The 19,663-nt window shown below is 38.7% G+C and overlaps 1 protein-coding gene across 1 annotated transcript in view; it reads left to right on the forward strand.

The window, feature by feature from the left end:
- LOC132401206 (protein HIRA) overlaps positions 1–19,663 on the forward strand; it is a 139,969-nt gene that overhangs the window by 112,303 nt on the left and 8,003 nt on the right. The window contains exons 17-21 of the mRNA XM_059983193.1: positions 2,958–3,056; positions 3,504–3,652; positions 8,283–8,444; positions 11,528–11,586; positions 16,686–16,791. Of these exons, the coding sequence (XP_059839176.1) occupies positions 2,958–3,056; positions 3,504–3,652; positions 8,283–8,444; positions 11,528–11,586; positions 16,686–16,791 (575 nt within the window). The remainder of the gene's footprint in view (positions 1–2,957; positions 3,057–3,503; positions 3,653–8,282; positions 8,445–11,527; positions 11,587–16,685; positions 16,792–19,663) is intronic.

Genomic DNA, 19,663 nt, shown 5'->3' on the forward strand with positions numbered 1-19,663 from the left:
ACTGGTGTCCTAAAGGTGTCGGTAAATTTTCTTATGTGGATAACTACTGTTTCTTCGTCTCTGTATTTGTCTATATGCTAACTGTCGTTGCCAAAGTTTGGTGGCAATGCTGCATTTGGCCTCATTGTTCCTTCCTAATGGAGTTGAAAATCTGCTGGTGTAATCTTTTCCAAACAATGCACAGGTATCTTTTGGGCAAAAGAACTGAGCTCAACTGTGATACTCCAAAACCATATAACCCGTTGACAGCCACTTTTAATTTCATATAAAATGTGGCTCCTTACGTGCAGAGCTGTTAGTATTAAGGAAGTATTTCTTCATATAAATTTCAGCCTTCAGGGAAAATAAGGAAACACTTTTTGAATAAAACTGTAACAGGACAAGGTGCTGATAGTGCTGACTGTAAAGGTGTATCTTCATATTTTATCTTCTGGCAGTATCTACAATGTTCAAACTTCAGCTCCAAGTTAAATTTTAACAAAGCTTTACTTGCACTGTTCAGGTTTGTAAGTTTCTTATTATGAATACTCCTGTTTCATGTACTTCCTGTGGAAAGAAGACAGAAAGCACATCAGCTGCTGTAACTTGTAATTAGTAGCCTGAAGAAGGATAAAAATTTAAATTTTCAGTCCTTTTTGTTTTTGCTTGGTTTGAACAGTAATATCCATATCTGCTGCTTGTATGTTGTGAAAGAAATGGGAACCAGGACTTTACCTCCATGTCAAAATTTCGTAAGGCAATTGAAATGGCAGTTTAATCATGGGTATCTTTTATGTTTTTCTAAATGCACATGTAGTAAAGATTATGTTAAAAAGTGGGGCTGGTGTATGGTCCAAAATAAAAGTATTGATGTAGGATGAGCATTTGATGACTCTGGGCCTGTACTTGCTGGAGTTTAGAAGAATGGGGAGGAGGGGTGATCTTGAAACCTATCAAATATTGAAAGGCCTAGATAGACTAGACATGGAGAGGATGTTTCCTATAGTGGGGGAAGTCTTAGACCAGGAGGCACAGCTTCTGAATAGAAGCCTGTTTCTTTAGAGCAGAGATGAGGAGGAATTTCTTTAGCTAGAGGGTGTTGCATAATTCTACTGTATCTTCTTGCTTTGTGGGTTTTATGCAGCTTCTGTTGGGTAAACTAATCAAACAAATCAAGTAAGAAAACATTTATACTTGGACCACTATGAGCTCATTACCTCTGTTATGCATTCATCGTGGCTTACTTTACACTGTATATACAATATTCTGGCTGTTAATGTTCTTTGCAACATTGTCATATCTATGTCCTGTGAACAGCAAACTTTGTCATACTTTTTGCTAAGTTGGCGGCACTGACAAGCCAGTAATTTTTGCCCGTCCCTAATAAATTTGAGAAGATGGCGATGAGCCACCTTCTTGAGCCACTGTCGTCCATCTGGTGAAACCACTCCCAAATTGCAGTTGGTTAGGGAGTTCTCGGATTTGGAGCGAGTAGTAATGAGTGGTTCTGGGTTGGGAGAGCTGTTGAAGTTAAATTAATGATATACTTTGCAGCTACTGTGTGCCAGTGCTGGAGAGGTGAATGTTTACTTGGAGTCCTAGACAGGTGGGCTTCTTTGTTCTGGGTGATGTGGAGTTGTTTGAGTATTATGGAGCTGAAGCCTTTGGATCAGTGAAGAGAATTCTGTGACCTTCCCCCTCTCCCATACCTCCCAGTGTGTCTTGCAGATGGGATAAAGTCTCTGGGGTGTCAGGAGAAAATCACAGGCAGTCAGAAGTACAGTCTGTAATCATACAGTCTGTAATCATCTGCAGATGCTGGAAATCCAAGCAACACACACAAAATGCTAGAGAAACTCAGTAGGCCAGGCAGCAACTATGGAAAAAGAGTATAGTTGTTTTTTCAGGCTGAGACCCTTCATCAGGCCCTACCCCCACATTCTAACTCTTGACTCCTCATCTTTTTTTCTCCAGTCCTGGTGAAGGGTCTTGGCCCAAATGTTGACTATACTCTTTTCCATAGATGCTGCCTGGCCTGCTGAGTTCCTCCAGTATTTTCTGTGTGTAGCTAGCCTCTATCGCATTCTTTCAGTTGCAGCTAATTTGGTTGAATTTCTGGTCAATGGCGACACCCCCAGGACGTTGATGTTGTGGAATTTAATGACTGAAAGCAATAGGATATCTAACGTACAGTTGTACTTGGCCTGAATGTTGCTCAGGTCTTGCTGCTCAAAGGCATATATTGCTTCACTTATTGATGAGTCACTTAATGTGCAGTAATCAATGAATGCCATCATTTCTGACCTCATAATGGAAGGAAGGTCGGTATTGAAGCAGCAGAAAATGGCGGTCATGGGCACAGGCTCAGGAGATCTGCGGGATTGGGACGGGTGACCGCGAACAGCAATGTTGCAAAATGACCTAACTCATTAGAGTGTTCTTCCTTCTCAACTCTTTTGGAATTCAGCTCTTTGACTGAGTTTGGGCCAAAGTCTGCAATTAGTTCTGTATTATACGATCCAGGCAAAATCCAGACTGTGTATTGATGAGTGGGTTCCTGGAGAATGAGTGGTGCTTTTGAGCACTGTTGATGATACCTTTCATTATTTTGTTGATGACTGAGTGGACTGTCTAGATGGTGATTAACTAGATCAGATTAATCCTGTTCCATGTGTCAGGTTTATTCTGGAATCGTAACAGTATCGTAACAACCTGGCTGGAGATGCGGCTAATTCTGAAGATGAATTGTCTGGTTCCGTACCTTTGCTGTAATTTGTGCTGTCTGTGGCTCTGTTTTCTGTCATCTGAAGTGAACTGAACTGGCTGAAGACTAGTTCTGTGATCTTGGGATGAAGACAATGCTATGAGGGCTGTGCCATTACCATCCTTCCACTGGTTTGTACTGACCATTTACATAAAGGGTCGTGAGAAGTCAGGTGCTGAATGAAGTTGCACTAATTATTACACTTCTATTTCAGCCTACTCCCTCAACAGAAAAAGAGGTATCGCGAGTCTCAGCCCCCGTCATTGTATTTAAACTCCCAACACCGGCTCCAAAGAAAGCATTTAACATACAGGTAAGAAGTAGCACTGTCTGGGAACAGTGCTTCTTAATCCTCCTTCAGGTCTTTGCAAGGCTTTACAAGAACGATGTGTAAGCAGTAATGGCATGAGTTAACATTAAATTCCCAAAGTCTCCTTGGGAATACCCTGCTTACCAAAATACTGAACTTTCTGGAGGAGTGGAGCCTCCTGGAGGTGGAAGGGTGTGGTGTCGTTGTTAGTCTATTTATCCTCAAGAAATATTTTAGTCTTGTAGAGTGTTACCATAAAGAATATAACATCCACCCTGTTACAAACTCCATAAACAGTCTTTGGGATATATTATAACTGCAAAAAGTCAAAAGGGGGAATGCAAAGTTAATTTAGAACAATGTTTAAATCTACGTAAGTTGGCAGTCTAAGAGAATTTATGTCTTCTTTCTGTCTTTGTGTGTGTGTGTGTTCTCCTGGCTCAACTCCAGGTGAGCACTGAGCCAGCCATGTACATAGAAGTGGAAAATGAGGTTCCAACAGTCACAGGGTGGAAGCTCAGCCGGCTAAAGTGCATGAGAGAAGGCAAAGAGTGGGACACACTACTGACAAGTCGAATCCTTGCTGCTGCTGGAAGCTGGTGAGTATTGAGAAAAGGTCTGATGGTGGTAATTCTTAGTTGATTTACAGAACTGCTGGGTGTTAATTCTGGGAGAAACTGAATGACTGTGTGTATCCCTGATCTTGTCATCCATTCAATTTGTACATGGAACTGAAAGAGGGAAGAATTTGTAGTTCTCTAAAGTAGTTGAGCTTTTAATTTTATCATGGAGGTGCATACAATCTGTACCTATGGTGTTAAGACCGGTAGTATATCAGCTTCATGTCTGTGTGAGGTTTGTATGTATGATCCATTAATTTTTATATGATTTAGTAATTAAATTAAATACAGTAATTGCTGCAGTCTCCTCTGCTTTACTTTCTTGTAGGCTGCTAAAGGTATGCAGTTTTGGTGCAATTATAGTTTAAAGTTTTAAATTAATGTAATGTGACTGGCTGCATGTTGCTAATACAGTTTTACAGAAGTATTTAAAAAGGTCACTTTGTCAGTTTGATGGTCATAACCTCCCCCACCTCCAGCCATATAACAATTACAGCACGGAAACAGGCCATCTCGGCCCTTCTAGTCCGTGCCGAACGCTTACTCTCACTCACCCCACTCACATTCCAGGAGATAGTGCAAGGGAGGAAAAAACAATGAAGAATAGTATTAAGACTCAAGTAGTGCAGCCAATAGCTTTATGATTTTTTTTTCCCTAATGACAATAAACATCCTTAAACTATGATTTCTTTCAAAACAGTTCCAAGTGAACCTCAAATGGGGCAACTATTTTTCTTGTGCATAATAGAAATTCTTGCTGCCAGGCCCTGGGCAAAGATAGAAGTGAACTGCAGTAAGAAAAATAAACTTTAAACACTGGTACTCTTCCAAGTTGTGAAGAGATGCAGCTGGTCTGTGTTCTCATTCACCCCCTGGTATGTTTAGCACATGCTTCATTTGAGACACAACATTTAAACATAGCTGTGTGGTGAATGAGGAAGAATGATATCAACTCAGTTTAAAGGGGGAAGATTAAAGTTTTTTAATGGAAAGACCTTTATGTTTTCTGATCAGCACCTTGCCAGAAATGCTGGGACCATGAATGAAAAACCTCTCTTAGTGCTCTAAGATTCTGGGATTGGTGTGATTTATTCATGAATATTTTACTGTTTACACTGGCCTTTTGAGATGCACGCTTTAAATATTAGAAGAGAAAGCTGATCCACTAAATAGTGTTTCTCAGAAATTAAATTGGTTTCAAGGAAAACTTGCTGAGCTGCTGCAATTTATTAAAATCCTATCTACAGATCTACAGATGGCCATCTTAGGGTTTCCAGGCAATGATTCACAGTGATCACTACTGTGACCATCCATTATTCAACAGAATTATACCTAACTTGAGTTTTCTAGGTATTTCTTCTTAGATTTCTTTCAGCTCTGATGTATTATGGGAATTAGTGCGGTCACTTTCCAGATGTGATATAAATAGACATATAATGACTAACCAACCTATATGCAGAAAATCCAAAAGAACAGAAACTCTCTTGCATATTGAACTACACTTGTCAGTTTGGTACAGAGGTTTCAGGTGAGAGTGCATTGTGTGTCCTGTGGGGTCCAAATCCTGGACCTTTGGAGCTTGGCTCTATTAAAACACAAGCTGTTGACAGCAGACTCATGCATGATATGCTAAGGATAAGACCATTTAGACTAATTGTTGGCTTTTAATGTGGGACAGAAACTGTAGGACTTTATTAGTAGGTCAGGTGGAAAGTATTTCACTTCTCATACGTTATACTTCACTCGAAAAATCCAGTATAATTTTCTTGGGCCTGCAGTATCCAGAATTAGTTTCAGAACACTGTTCAGGTATTCTTTAAACAAAAGCCTTTACTCAGCTAATTTGACTAACTTGACTCTCTGTACTCATCTTTGGTGGTATTTTTCAGTCTCTGGTTAACATAGATTACAGATTTAGCCTTCATTCTGGTTTGTAGAAGGGAGTTCATACCTCCTGCTCCACTTGATGTGTAAAATAGATTGTTAATTTCATTCCCAGTCCCAGACTTCACTGGTGAAGTAGTTTCTCTCCACTGTAGTCAATGGGATTATAGATGTTGAATGAGAAGGCCATCTCATCATACCAAACATAAAAGTTGATGATAGATCTATTTTCAATAGCTTCAAAGCAACTACAGGAGTTCCTTGGGCAGTTTATTGGGCCAGATCATTTTCAACTGCTTTCTGGATTGAGGTCTTTTGCCTATGAACCAGGGCTGTTTTCTCTAGAGATGCCGAGGAGAGATTTGATAGTTTATAAAATTGGGGCAGAGATAAATGGCCAGTATCTTTTTGCACACTCGAAATGTCTAGTACTAGTTAGCAAGTATTAAAGGTAAGAAGGGGAAAGTACAATGGAGATGTGTGATCACACAGAGAATAGTGGAGTCTTGAGGAAGATAGCATAGGAGCGTTGAAGAATTTCTCTAATAAATATAACTGAGTTCAGGATATGGTCAATGTGTAGAGAAAAGGGACCAGATTAATTGCACTATACAACACATTTCTTCAAAAGTGTTGATTCCTCAGAATTTTTTTTTGTTTATGGTAGACCACTTGAAGCTGAACACAAGTATAATTTCAGACGACTTGGAAGAAGGAATTTGGAGAAACAATACTTTAATTGCATAACAGTACCGATGCTTTGCAGTAGTTCAACTAAGCTAAAGCTATTTTGTTGATGATTTTCATCTGTACTTAGTGTCTGAGGCTTCTTGCTTAAGTGTCCAACAATAACAGACAGCATTGATAGATTTCGGTTGTCCTGATAACTGTTTCTCCATGACTGCAACGTCATGGTGAAACCTTTCACCATGCAGGCCCCTGACAGCGCCAAGATTTACAGGGACAAAGTCCAAATAGGAATGAATCTTTAGTGACATGTGGCATTTCATGGTTTTTTATGCTTTGGAACATGTCAACCAGCTGCACATAGTTTGGTGTTCTTTGGGTGCCAAGAAAATTTTCAACAGTATGCGTGAAAGACTTCCATATGGATTTCTCTGTTTCCACTAGTTCCTCGAATTGCCTGTCATTGATGACCTGTTTGATCTGTGGACCAGTGAAAAAGCCTTTCTTAATCTTGGCATCAGTTATTTTGGGAAACATCTGTCTGAAATATCAAAATCCTTCATGGAAATTTACAACCTTTCTAAAACTTGTTCTGGCATGCAGCATCCGTCCTGCCTAAGCATGCCCAGGTATGCCTGGAGAAGATAGGGAACTTTTGAGCTTACATTGCGGGCAACGTTTTCATTGTCTTATATTATGAATTGAAGTTACAAATATAGGAGATTTAAAACAAAAAAGGTGAAGTGATAGGGAAATTTCATGGTGACTTTCATGATCAGCAGCTCCAAATTGTAAGATGCACCCAAAAGTATTCAGGAAGCAACATTTTTGTTGTCCGATGTTAGGAGTCATTGGCTTCGTGAGTTGGACACAATATCATGGCCCAAAGACTTGACCTGTGCTGTACTGTTCTATGTTCTAATTAATTGCACATTGTTGTAGTTCCTTCTTTTTAGGATGTAGTTGTCAGCATATATTGCCCACCCCAAACTGCCAGAGGTTGGTGGTGAATTGTTCTCTGTCTTACTGGTAGAGCTTGCCCCTACAATGTTTTAAGTTAGATTAAAAATAATTTCTAAATTAAGGCTAAAGTTGTTTCACAGAATTAAATAAAAAAATTTGGGGAAGCAACACCAAAAACAAAACCTATAAACGTTAGGGGTATGCACAGACCCCATAGAGTCATTGCGAACCTTAAAAGCCAAAATTGTGGCTTAGATTAATTAAACCAAAGAGGAATTTCTATTATAGATAACCTATAATGAGGCCATTTTGAAGGTATGGGAATATATGCATGTTAATTGAGGATAGTGTCACTTAAACTAGGCGGTGGTGTTCATCTGCTGCTGAATCCTCTACCTGGGTGTAGATATCAAGGATTTAGGAAGTATGAAGTTAGTGTAAAATGGGTCATTAATGGTTGAAGTGGACTCTTTGGACCAAAGGACCTGTTTCCGTGCTGCAAGTCTCTCTAGGCATGTAGATGGCATGTGTTGCAGTCATTGTGAAATGGTGGTACAGAGAATATCTACAGGGTAATGGATGGATGCCAGTCAGATTACCCATTATGCCCTGTAGGGTGCTGAGTTTCTTGAGAGTACTGTCTGCAAGACAAATGTATCTTCCGTAAATGTGTGTGGCATTTAACTTATTTTCAGTTTTCTTTACTTCAGCAATTCAGAAGCCTTGAATTTCTCCTGACCACTTAACCTTAACATAATTGCTAAAAAAAAAAATTGTATTTATTGCTCTTGATATCCTTGTGATCCTTAAAGCACTTCTGTTTTAAATTATTTTGTTCTGTTCTGTTTCCTTTCATTGCATTTGCTGCTCTCATCTTCCTCTTCCTGCTGCCACATCAGACTTCTCGTCCCTGGATACTAGCTCACTATTCTCTTTCTCCCTACAAAACCTCAGGTCCCCCTGCCCCTGCACGGCTGCCAGTCGGAGGCTCCACTAGCTCTGTTGATGTGGATGTCATCACTAGTTGATGCAGTTTCAGCCAGGTTCATCATAATTCCTCATTTTTTTTTTGCAGTGACCTGGTCAGCGTTGCCTGTGAGGAGCGGATGGTGTCTGTATTTTCGGCAAGTGGGCGACGTCTGCTGCCTGCCATACTCCTCCAGTCACCCATCTCCACGTTGCATTGTGCCAGTCACTTTGTGATGGCTCTGATGGCTACTGCTACACTCTCTGTTTGGTAAGTGTGCAACACGGGGAAAATGATTGGAAAAATGCCCATTTGTGTGAGTTGCAGGTGGGATAAGACTCACACTCCATCACACTACATCACACTCCTGCACTATGACTTGTAGAAGTATTCAGCCCACAAACCTTTCGTTCACGTAAATGAGTATTACCGTCAGGGATTTTGATGCATTTAACTAAAAAAAATTGTCTATCACATGCTGTATTTTCATACTAGAGCACAAAAAACAGGGAAAATTGTAAAACGTAAACTAAGATTTTAATAACCGACATGTCACCAATTCAAAGGTTTTAGTTGAACCACCTCTTGCAGCTACTACAGCCAGTAGATTTATGGGTGAGCCTCTATTAGCTTTGCACAGTGTAATTGAGTAAGATTTGCCCATTCCTCCTTGCAAACTTGCTCAAGCTGTGCCGGGTTAGATGGGGAGCGGCAGTAGACAGCAGTCTTGAGGTCTTGCCAGAGATGTTTGATCGAGTTAAGGTCAGGACTCTAACTGGGCCTCTCGGGCATCAATTTTCTTCATTTGAAGCCATTTCATGGTTGCTGTGGCAGTCTGTGTTGTTGTCCTGCTGAAAGGCAAACTTCCTCCTCAGTTTAAGCCTTCTGGTAGACTCTGTATTTATCAACATGCATCTTTACATCAATCCTGACCAGATTTCCAGTCCCTTTTGCTGAAAATCATCTCCTTAGCATGATGCTACCTCCACCATACTTTATAGTAGGGATAATGTTACTGGGCTGATATGCAGTATTAGATTTACACCACAGGTACCGATAACTTTCACTTTTGTCTCATCTGACCACAAGAACATCTTCCATATCTTTGCAGTGTCTTCTAAGTGGCACTTTGCAAAGTCTTTACAGGCAAAGATGTTTTTTTTCTTTTTAGCCAGGGCTTCTTCCTTGCCACTCTTCCATAAATACTCTTTTTGTGCAAGGTCTACAGACCTCAGTTGCAGCCACTGACTTCTGCAGAACACTTAGAGTAACTGTTGGGGTCACAGTAGGCTCCCTTACAAGTATCATTCTTTGGTGACCAAGTTTAGAAGGGCGGCCTGACCTAGGCAGTATGGCTGGGTTTCATATTTTTTTCCACTTTTTCACACTGGACTGCACTAAACTCTGTCTTTGAGGTGGTCTTGTATCTTTCCCCAGATTTGTGCTTCTCTGTTATCATTTCCCTGACTTGTCTTGAATGCTCTTTTGTCCTCATTTTGCTTTTTCTGTTGAAAATCTACCATACCGTTGGACCTTACAGAGAGAGTTGCTATTTATTCAGGCGATCCTCCAAATTTATACATCAATAAATTGGGTGAATTGATAAGGTAATATACCATATTGCAGCTGAGGAAAGTTGGTGTAAAAATTACAAAGGGGTTAAATACTTTTCAGCCTCACAATATTGTTTTTTTCATTTTTAGTAAATTATTGACAGGTTTTAGAATTTTTTTTTGCTTATCTTTCATATTGGTAATGTGTGTTTCTGGTTATAATTCATTGAAGTTTAATCTATTATGAAATAGTAATTTAGTTTGAAATATTTTATGTGTTTTAACATTAATTTTAAATTGTGTAATTTTTTTTTCAAAAGTCTGATTAGAGTGATCTGGATCATTGGTGGGGGGGCGGGGTTTGATGCTCTGCTGTATCCATTTCACGGATATATATCTGCTGTCTATTTTTCAACAGCAGAGAAATTTACTTTTAAATTGACGATATATCAAAGCAACTTTCCCTCTAATTTCTTTAATAGCTGTGCGGACCAGCCATTGCTCTGAGCAGCAAATTTTTATATGGCCTGAAAACTGCGTGGCATCTCAAATGTTTTTTTTTGAAAATATGCATACTATGAGTATTTAGAATGAAAATTGAAAAACCACATACTTTTGAATTTATTTGTTACATGAAGGATATAATGAAATTCTGTGCAGCAAAGCAAATCTTTCACGTTTCATGAACTTTTTCTCATCAGTCTTTATTACAAATCCATTGTCCAGATTAAGTTTGCATCCAGATGAAAGATGCACCTTGAAATTCATTAGATTATCCAAATCTTCTACTCCTTGTCTGTTTCTGGATTTACATTTGGTTGAACTCTTAAGGCTGAAACCACATTTGCAGTCAGCACTGTTTGTTAATGGTCCAATGATCAACAAGAATTGACAGTTCTTGAAATTCTTCACTTCTCAGCACGTAGTTCAATGCGGAAGTGAACACATTAATTAAACTTGTCTTAACTTTCTCAGAAATTACAAATTGAAATCACAGTATTGCTGCAATATTTCTGAGGCAAGACTTTCATAGTTTGTAACATCTTTTTGTCAGTCACACAACATTCTCTTTTCCAAATTTAAAATTGGCAGTATTTATAATAGCAACGTCAAAAGCTTGCCATTTTCTTAACATCAGTAAATCTATTATCCAAGATATTATACACTTGAATGATTTGAATAATAGGCTCAGTATGAACAACAGAATTTGTAGACGCAAGCGGATCTTCCACTTTGTCACTCCGGTAAATGGTATTGCCAAGTACCGTGACAATAACTTGTTAATTTTTGCTTTTGCACACTGCAGTGCTTCAGTTGTATTTAAACAATTTTTCTGAAGGAATTTATAAAGAGATGCCAAATCTTCTAAAACATTGTCAAGGACAGTTAATGAATGCTACTTGATATTGTGGGTTGGTCAAAATCTTTAGACATATATTAACATAATTTCAAAATTATATTAAAATTGTATTTAAAAAAAATCTAACTGCATGGCATCAAAGGCTATGTACGCAGGAGCATTTCAGTTACTGTGCAGCCACAACCCATTCAGCTTAGAGAGAGCAGTGTCAAAGAGTGAAATCTATTAAAAGAAATGGGAATAATCTGTAGGAAAAGGATGAGAAGGCAGTACTATATCTTAGACCGGAAATGGTTGAGGAGAAATATTGTTGGCATTGCTTGCAATTTGGGATTGGAACAGCTCTGAGGGTCGAGTTACTGCAGATCTGGAAAACGTTTGTTTTTCAGTGAGTGCAAATTGGGAACTAGGTTGTATTTCATGTTTCCTTCTTATTCCAGGGATGCCAAGAAACAGACTGTGTTGGTGAAGGATGAGTCGCTGATCACTATATTATCAGGTACTGGACTTTAACTGTGTAGCTGGAAACTAATATGAATGTACTAACTGGGTGAGAGTTGAATCTGGAAACTCTGGTAAAGATCACTCTCATACTGCTTCTATAACCAGTTATGGTTTCCCTCAACTATCCAAATTTTGTAAAGCTTTGATTACAACTGGCACATTGCTTTCATATTTTCGTACTAGTTTTGGTTTATTTTAATTTTCTTATCAGATTGAACAGATATTTGGATGTCAGCCACAATTTTCTAGTGGCTGCATACATTTAGTGTAAAGCTAAGGTGAATGAAGAGTTCCTGTTCTCGACCCAGCCTGATGTTGTTAGTGACCCATACCATACAAAACTCATAGCCAATGCAAAATTGTAGCATGAAAGTGACAAGACTTTACTATTTCATCCATCTTCTTCATCCTTTTGTCAGCCACAGCTATTTTTCATGTTTTTAAATCACAGATTTCCTCTTTGTTTTAAAGTTTAAAGTTTTACTTTATTTGTCACATGTACATCAAAACATATGGTGAAATGCATTATTTATGTCAGATCAAATTCATGAGATTTGCTGAGTAGCCTGCTAATCTTCTCATGCTTCTAGCACCAACACAGAATGTGCACGACTCACTAACCCTAACTGTACATCTTTGGAATGTGGGAGTACCTGGAGGAGTCCTCGCAGTCATGGGGATGTACAATCTCCTTATTGACAGCAGTGAGAATCGAACCCCGATCTTCCAACTGACACTGTAAAGCATAGCGCTAACTGCTGTTTTAGTACCCTTTCTTCTCATAAATGCTCTCATTCTTGTTGACACTTCCAGCCATCTTATTGACTCGACAGCCTTAATCTCTGTCAGTAATGATACCAATATATTGTGTTATGTTGGGTTTTGATGAACAAAATATGTGCAGTCCACCAACAGAAAGGAAGTAGACATTGAACCAGAAAGGGTGCTTTCAGGAGAATGTTGTTGAACAATTGGGTTTTATTAAGTTTTGAAGTAGAAAGAGGTTAAAGTAGTATGAGGTTGAGAGGAGGAGTTTTAGAGTCAAAAAGGCTGAACAGCAAGAAAAAGTGTGGATCATAAAAAGTTAGGATTGAGGAAGCTTGGTTTGCAGTTCTGGCTGAAGCAAGTGCCAGATCTGGAGGGTGAACTTGATTTTGGTGTGAGGCACAAATCCAAGATTAGGACTTTAATATTAATGTTCTGATGGGTGGCGGGGGTGGGGGGGGGGAGGTTGTTAAGAGTAAGATTAACAGGGCAGTTGTTAGGCCAAAGGGTAATGTGGACTAGGATGTGCGTGGCATCCTAGAGAAATTTATAGAGGAATCATTGAAGTGGTCAAGTCTAAAGATGATCTAAGTATTCACGAGGCTAAGAAACGAATAAAGTAAGGGGTAGGGACAAATGTGGTTAATTTGCAGAAGTGGAAGTAAGTGTTATTTGCTGTAGAAAATGCATGAAATGTCAAGCATTTGAGTCTCATAGTCCCTTGTTGATTAAAACAAGGTTCCTTTTTAACATGATACTGCAGTTATAATACTGATTATTTTTGTTTGCTTTATGCATTTTCTATAAAATTGTCTATCATTTTATAATTTAATGAGAGAGGTTTTGATCTAACACCAGAAATTTGAGGAAAATCAAATATATTTGCAAATTGTCACAAGTAATCTTTCCTTCCCCAAATCAGTTGCCTCAATTACTTTTGTGGGATATCAAACTGTCAGCCTTTTAGTGAAGATAGATTTGCAGTTGAGCTTGTTTGCACCGGTCTATCACCTGATGTTAAAATGGCATTTCTGTCCTACATGCTATCAATAACAAAGTGTAATCTGTGCTTCCGTACATAAAGTTACTATATTAAAAGATGCTAACAGGAAAAATAGCCAGCTATTTCAGAAAGAAACAACTTGTTCTTTTTGCCTTGGTACAACTGTGTAATTCAATAGACCTGCCATTGTATTTCTTTGGGAGTTGACAGAGTTGAATGGCTTGTACCAGAACATCTAGGAAATTGTCCAATTTGAAAATTATTAATGATGATTAATTATTAATATTAATGATTAGCAATCCTTGGTTGGAAAAGCTAGCAGCTATTTACTTTCTGTCAGATGCAATCTTGAATTTTACATTTTATTTATATTTCAAAATTGGCATAGCTAGCAGTGTTAGTGTTCTTAACAACCCTTGTGAACCACCACTTTGAATGACTGCAGTCATCCTGATGAAGTTGCTCACTCAAAAGCGTTATGGGCAGGGTTGAAGTATTCAGCCCCGAGGGCGATGAATGAAAAGCAATAAATTTTCCAGTTAAGATGGTGTGGAACTTGGAGTCACAATTCCTGGCAGTGCTTTTCCTATGTATCTGTTGCTGTCAAAATTACTTGGGTAAACAACTGTGGTGTACTTTGTATTCGCAGGACATTGTAACAATAGCACAATTGTGGTGTTTGCTGTTATGGTTGATCTGCTAATCAGTAGTTATTGATTTTGATGGTATTAAACGTCAAATGGCATTGAAGCTGCATTCCTCCAGACAACTGAAGAGAATTTAGTCAAACTCATGACTGTGCATTGTAGATGATAGTAAAGCTTTGGGGTGTTAGTCGAAACACCAGAAAATACACAGCTCTGAGTCAGCTCTCCTAACAGTTCATTCTTTTGTCAGTTAATGGTGATTTATGGTGTTGGGGGGAAATTCTAGAAATTCCCCAGTATCCAAAATTTGGCAATTCACCTTCATTTTCTTGCTTTGGAATGTTCTGCTGTAATCATGGATTGAGTGATTTAAAATACCATGTGATAGGGATGAATTGGGCAGTGTGTGCTCCTATTAGTCACTCATCCATTTTCTGGTAACCATAAATAAACAGAATATTGTTTTTCTGTAACCATAAATCTACTTATTTTATTATACTTGCTGATTTCTGTAAATTTCTCAAACACTGCTGTAAAATGCCAACACATGATCATTGGACCTTCCCTAAGTTGTTTGTCAGCTGCACCTGCTCTGCTGAAACTTGGCTGGTGACTTTGGTAAACTAAAATAAAATGACTGTGCTTCATGTTTTGTCAGTGCAGCCTTAGTTCTTTTCTGCTTTTTCCTGTACATCTGTTTCCTTATAGTCAAATTAGCTTGTGATAAACAAGCCCTTCCTCTTCCACTCACCAAAACTACCATCATAATGAATCAACAGACATGCGAATTGTGAATTGTTAAACAGATTCTCAAGTTTTCTTTTCAATCAGTACCTACTGTGGCATATTGTTCCCAACTATTGCCAGATGGAATTTTTACTAGGCACATCTAAATGAGGTTTTGTTGTAGAAGAGCAGGAAAATTCCAGTGGTGCAACAAACAGGGTTGTGCTTGGTGTCCTGATCAATAATTATTTGCCATTATGTGATCTTCCAATCCTTGCTGAGTGACACACATAAAATGCTGGAGGAATTCAGTAAGTCAAGTGAGATCTACAGAGAGGAATAGTGTTACATTTCGGGCCAAGACCTGTCTTGATGAAATGTCTCAGCCTGAAATGTTGACTCTTTATTCCTCTCCATAGATGCTGCTTGATCTGCTAAGTTCCTCTAGCATTCTATGTGTGTTACTGTGGATTTTCAGCATCTGCAGAATCTCTTGTGTGTATCAAATCCTTGCCTCTTGCTCTTCAGTTACTTGAGAAGCAATTTTCCAGAAGCTCATCCAACAGAACATCAACAATGTCATTTCAGGTGTATAGGGTCATAAAACATTACAGTACAGAAACAGGCCCTTTGTCCCATCCAGTCCAGGCTGAGCCATGATTGTGCATTGTCCCATCCACCTGCAACTGGACCATAGTCCTCCATGCCTCTCCCATCCATTTACTTATCCAATGTTCTCTTAAATGTTGAAATCAAACCTGCATCCACCACTTTGGCTGACAGATCGTACAACGCCCTCAGCACCCTCGGAGTGAAGAAGTTTCTCCTCGTGTTCCCCTTAAATATTTCACCTTTCACCCTTAACCTATGACCTGTAGATCTAGTCTCCCCCAGCCTTAGTGGAAAAAGCCTGCTTGCATTTTCTCTATCTGTAGTCCTATATACTGTATACCTGAATTAATTATCCAGATCAAAAGGATTGTTTTCTTTGGAGCAAGTAAGGTTAATGGGGAATTTATTAGAGTTTGGACTTGTGCAGTTTACTTAAGAGGAGAATGAAGGATTGATTCTATTGGCAGGTCACTTCATAACCAGGGGAGTCAGACAAGTTAAAATGAAAGAACTTGGGGGAGGATGAAAACTTTTGTTTTTACTTTGAATTATGATGATCTGAGTGCATTGCTTAAGTGAATAATGGAAGCAGATTGTGTATCAACTTCTAACTTCTGGGTATCAACTTCTGGGTATGTAAAATGAATTTGTAGAATTCAGGAAAAAATGTGGGAAAAGTGGGACTGCGTAGCCAGTACTTTCAGAAATTGGGCACAGATGTGAATACTGTGAAATTCGATGACTGCAACTAGCTGAATGCTGCACTTTTTCCAAATACAAAGTGTTTGATCTGCAGTTCATTTTTAAATACCACATGCTTCTCCACAAATTTGTTTACTAGGTCTGAGTTCTTACAGTTGCCTCTTGTCTGGAATGAGATCACAACCCACTAAGACTCTTAGTTATAAAAGTGAGACTGTCATAGAACCAGCTAGGGAAAATTGGCATGAGGAAGTGGTGTGTGAATTTGAACCATTGTAGACTTCTTGTTGCACTTGCTAAATAAACAAGGTCCCATTTAAAATTATTGCCCTGACAATACCATATTATTAAATACTATGCAGCCTTTGACACAATATGCTGCATTAGTGTATTGCAATCACTGAATAAGGTGGCTGTATTACACTGTAACATCAAACCATTATGCTTTGTCCAGTTTGTGTTAAACAACTCATTGTAATCCCACTTTTAAGCTGTCATGTTGCAGAAGGCATTGCCTTCCCTGACCTTTCAAAAAGATGTGCTGGTAAGAGATATGATGGAGTTCTCAATATTGAAAACTAAATAATGTGACGTGATCTTTAGGCTAAGCTTTAAGGCACTCTTGCATTTTGTCCACAGGTAATGATATCACTATAACCCAATCACTACTTACACACCATGGTGTCCCGGTCGTCACTTTGTCCAATGGCAAGTCGTACTGCTTCAACACGTCCCTCTGCACGTGGTAAGAAATTGAAGTTTTATGGTCCAATGTAGAGCCTTGTATAAAAATGTGCAAATGGAAAGTGTATTTTTTAATTAGTGGAACAAACCGCAGGGTAGGATTCAGAGAGCTTTATGTTAGAGATTCCATCCAATGTGCTTCTGTAGTTGTATCTCACTCTTGTACCTTACCATTTGTCATGTTACCTGATGTACCACATAGCCATTGTCACTGATATGATACCCACCCCATGTGCAAGGTTTGACATTCTGTTCATTTTGGGTTGTTCCTGGGAATGGAGTGAACATTCGCATGAATGCTGTTCCAAGACCTCAGAGCACACATTGTGGCTACTCCAGTTGTAAGCCATTTTCCTCACTGTGTCCTTGGATTGAAATCAACTTGTTTGTCTGCAGCAAAATATTCTTCACCTTCAGCATTTATCTTCCTTTCCCGATGATACGGGTGAGGCAGACATTGAACAGCCTCGGCATTTTTTTAAGACAGCTGAATTTCAAGCTCACTTCATCATCTGATCTCCTGTTCCTTAAGGTGTCACCAGCCTTTGCCATCTCTTTTCTCCTAACATCTCAAGACCTATATTTATGCCGTTGTTAGCTCTAGATCAGAGGTTCCCAACCTGGGGTCCATGGGCCCCTTGCTTAATAGAATTGGTCTGTGGCATAAAAAGGTTGGGAACCTCTGCTCTAGATATTAACACTGAAGTATCCATACTGAGTGTTGCCTGTTACTGGTTTTATGTGCTTTTCTTTTAGTTTCCCAGTAGGTGAATGGTGTCACAATGTATTGAATCTTCAAGTGGCATATGCTTGCAAAGTGTGTGAAATGTGGAAAAGAATAATTCACATTTTGCAGTAGAACTCTGGTAATCCAGCATCCTTTGACCTTTGGTAGTACTGGACTTACAGATTTTTTTTGGACAAATGTATGTTGTTCTTATTAAGACATAAACGCAGCTTACTTTTGTTTTTTTTTGTTTTACACATTACAAAGCAGTAAAATAATATTTCCAGTATACCTGTGAATTTAAAAGAATGTTTACAAGTGCTGCAGACTGCACTTCTAGCTGATAAATTACCCCCATTTCTGATCCCTGGTGTCCTAGACCTTTGACTCTGGTCATATACTTTGCTTGTTTGCAGGGCTTGTTGCTCATGTTCTAAACTAACGAGTGAGCTAATTGCTGAACCATCAGGACGCCAGTTTGTTGGAGCTGTGCTGTGAAACAATTCAAAGTTCCCTCTTGCTATTTGAAAATCCTCCATGGATTTTTAAATCAATCATCTTCCACCGTTGTTCATTATGATATGTCAGTAACCTGTCTGTGTTCATTTGACACTAGCTTTTCCATACCCACCTTCATAGCCAACACTGTCTTGATTAATCTGCTCCATGCTATGGATAAATATACATGGATACAAACCCCTCGTCCTCTCCTTCACAAATGTTCCCCATTCTGTGATTGGATAGTATCCAATTGTTAACTTCATAAATTATTTTTCATAAGTCAATGTTCTTGTTGCATTAAACGCATCATAAAGATGTAGGTAGCACAGCAGCTGATGTCAGAATCAAAAGGCATGTTTCTCATGAAATTCAGTAGTTGTGTTCAAATGAAACCCTGTGGTGCTAAACACCTAGCTGGCAGGTCAAGTTAGGTGTATAATGCAATTTCTGCAAGCTATCACCAGGTAGGTGTTGGCTACTGACATGACAGTAATTCGTCATGGAGGAGAGGTTGTGCTGGTTTTACTAAAGTATCAGACATAAGGGTCTAGAAGATCTGTGTCTGCAGGTAACAGAGTGGAAAGGATTAAATAGGGTCAAGTTGTTTGTGTGGATGCTTATTAGCAGCAAGGCATAAACTGAGGAAGAGTGCTCAAATCATAAAGGGGATTGATGTGCCTGTTCCATTCTTGTTCTTTTTTTTTGTGCAGACAGGAGGGATTTCAGGGTTGATGATCCTGCTGCCATTCTTTTCCTGGTTCTGTGGCTTTCTGAAGAAAAAGAATTTTAGAGTTGTATATTTTGATAATAAATGAACCTTTGAAAGAGATAGTATGGTTAGCAACTTTTCTTTGGATATATCTAGCATGATGCACTGAATCAACTCTTCCCTGCTGTAATTTCAGCAATTAACAGTAGTAATTAGGAATGATACGGTTACTATTAACTGCATATCATTGAAATTTGTTTCTGGTGCACTGATTCCCATTATTAATCTGCAAGTGAAATACTGGACTGCCTTTGCTTAGCGATGTCTGTAATGCCATGATGTACAATGGTGAGTGCAGCAGCTCTTGATATGATTTAGTGAACAGAGAAAGGTATACTCTACTTTGCCAAAGTTGCGTTAGGGCGAGTGACATTGAGGGTTTAGTATTGGGACACTACGCTTTATAAGTATCACAGTCATATAATCCAAGAATACCCTTTCACTTCATAATTAACAATGCTACTCTTTCTTTCCAAATTCTTATTTTTATTATATGTAATTTTACATTTATAATTAAATTATATTTGTGCTATTTGTTTTTTTTACATGATGGTGATTGATGTTTTCCTGAATGGGTTCCATCATGCTTCTTTGTTTTGTGGCTGCCCGCTGGAGAATGAATCTCAGAGTTGTATTCTGTATACATTAATGTACTTTACATTTTTGAATTTGTGTGTTTGGAATTTCAAAGTGGATTAAAGCAGTGTGTCTTTCAGAGCCTGCCAAATATTGCATGATTGACAGGTTGGTAGTCCCAGTCATTATCCTCTCAACATCAGCCCAAACCTTCATTTTCAGAAGGCTTTACGATACGGCTCATTGATGTATATAACTATTACATGACAATCTTATTACAGTTTAATTCTTGAGTAGCCT

This window comes from Hypanus sabinus, chromosome 10, assembly GCF_030144855.1.
Source record: "Hypanus sabinus isolate sHypSab1 chromosome 10, sHypSab1.hap1, whole genome shotgun sequence".
In the NCBI taxonomy this organism is placed as follows: domain Eukaryota; kingdom Metazoa; phylum Chordata; class Chondrichthyes; order Myliobatiformes; family Dasyatidae; genus Hypanus; species Hypanus sabinus.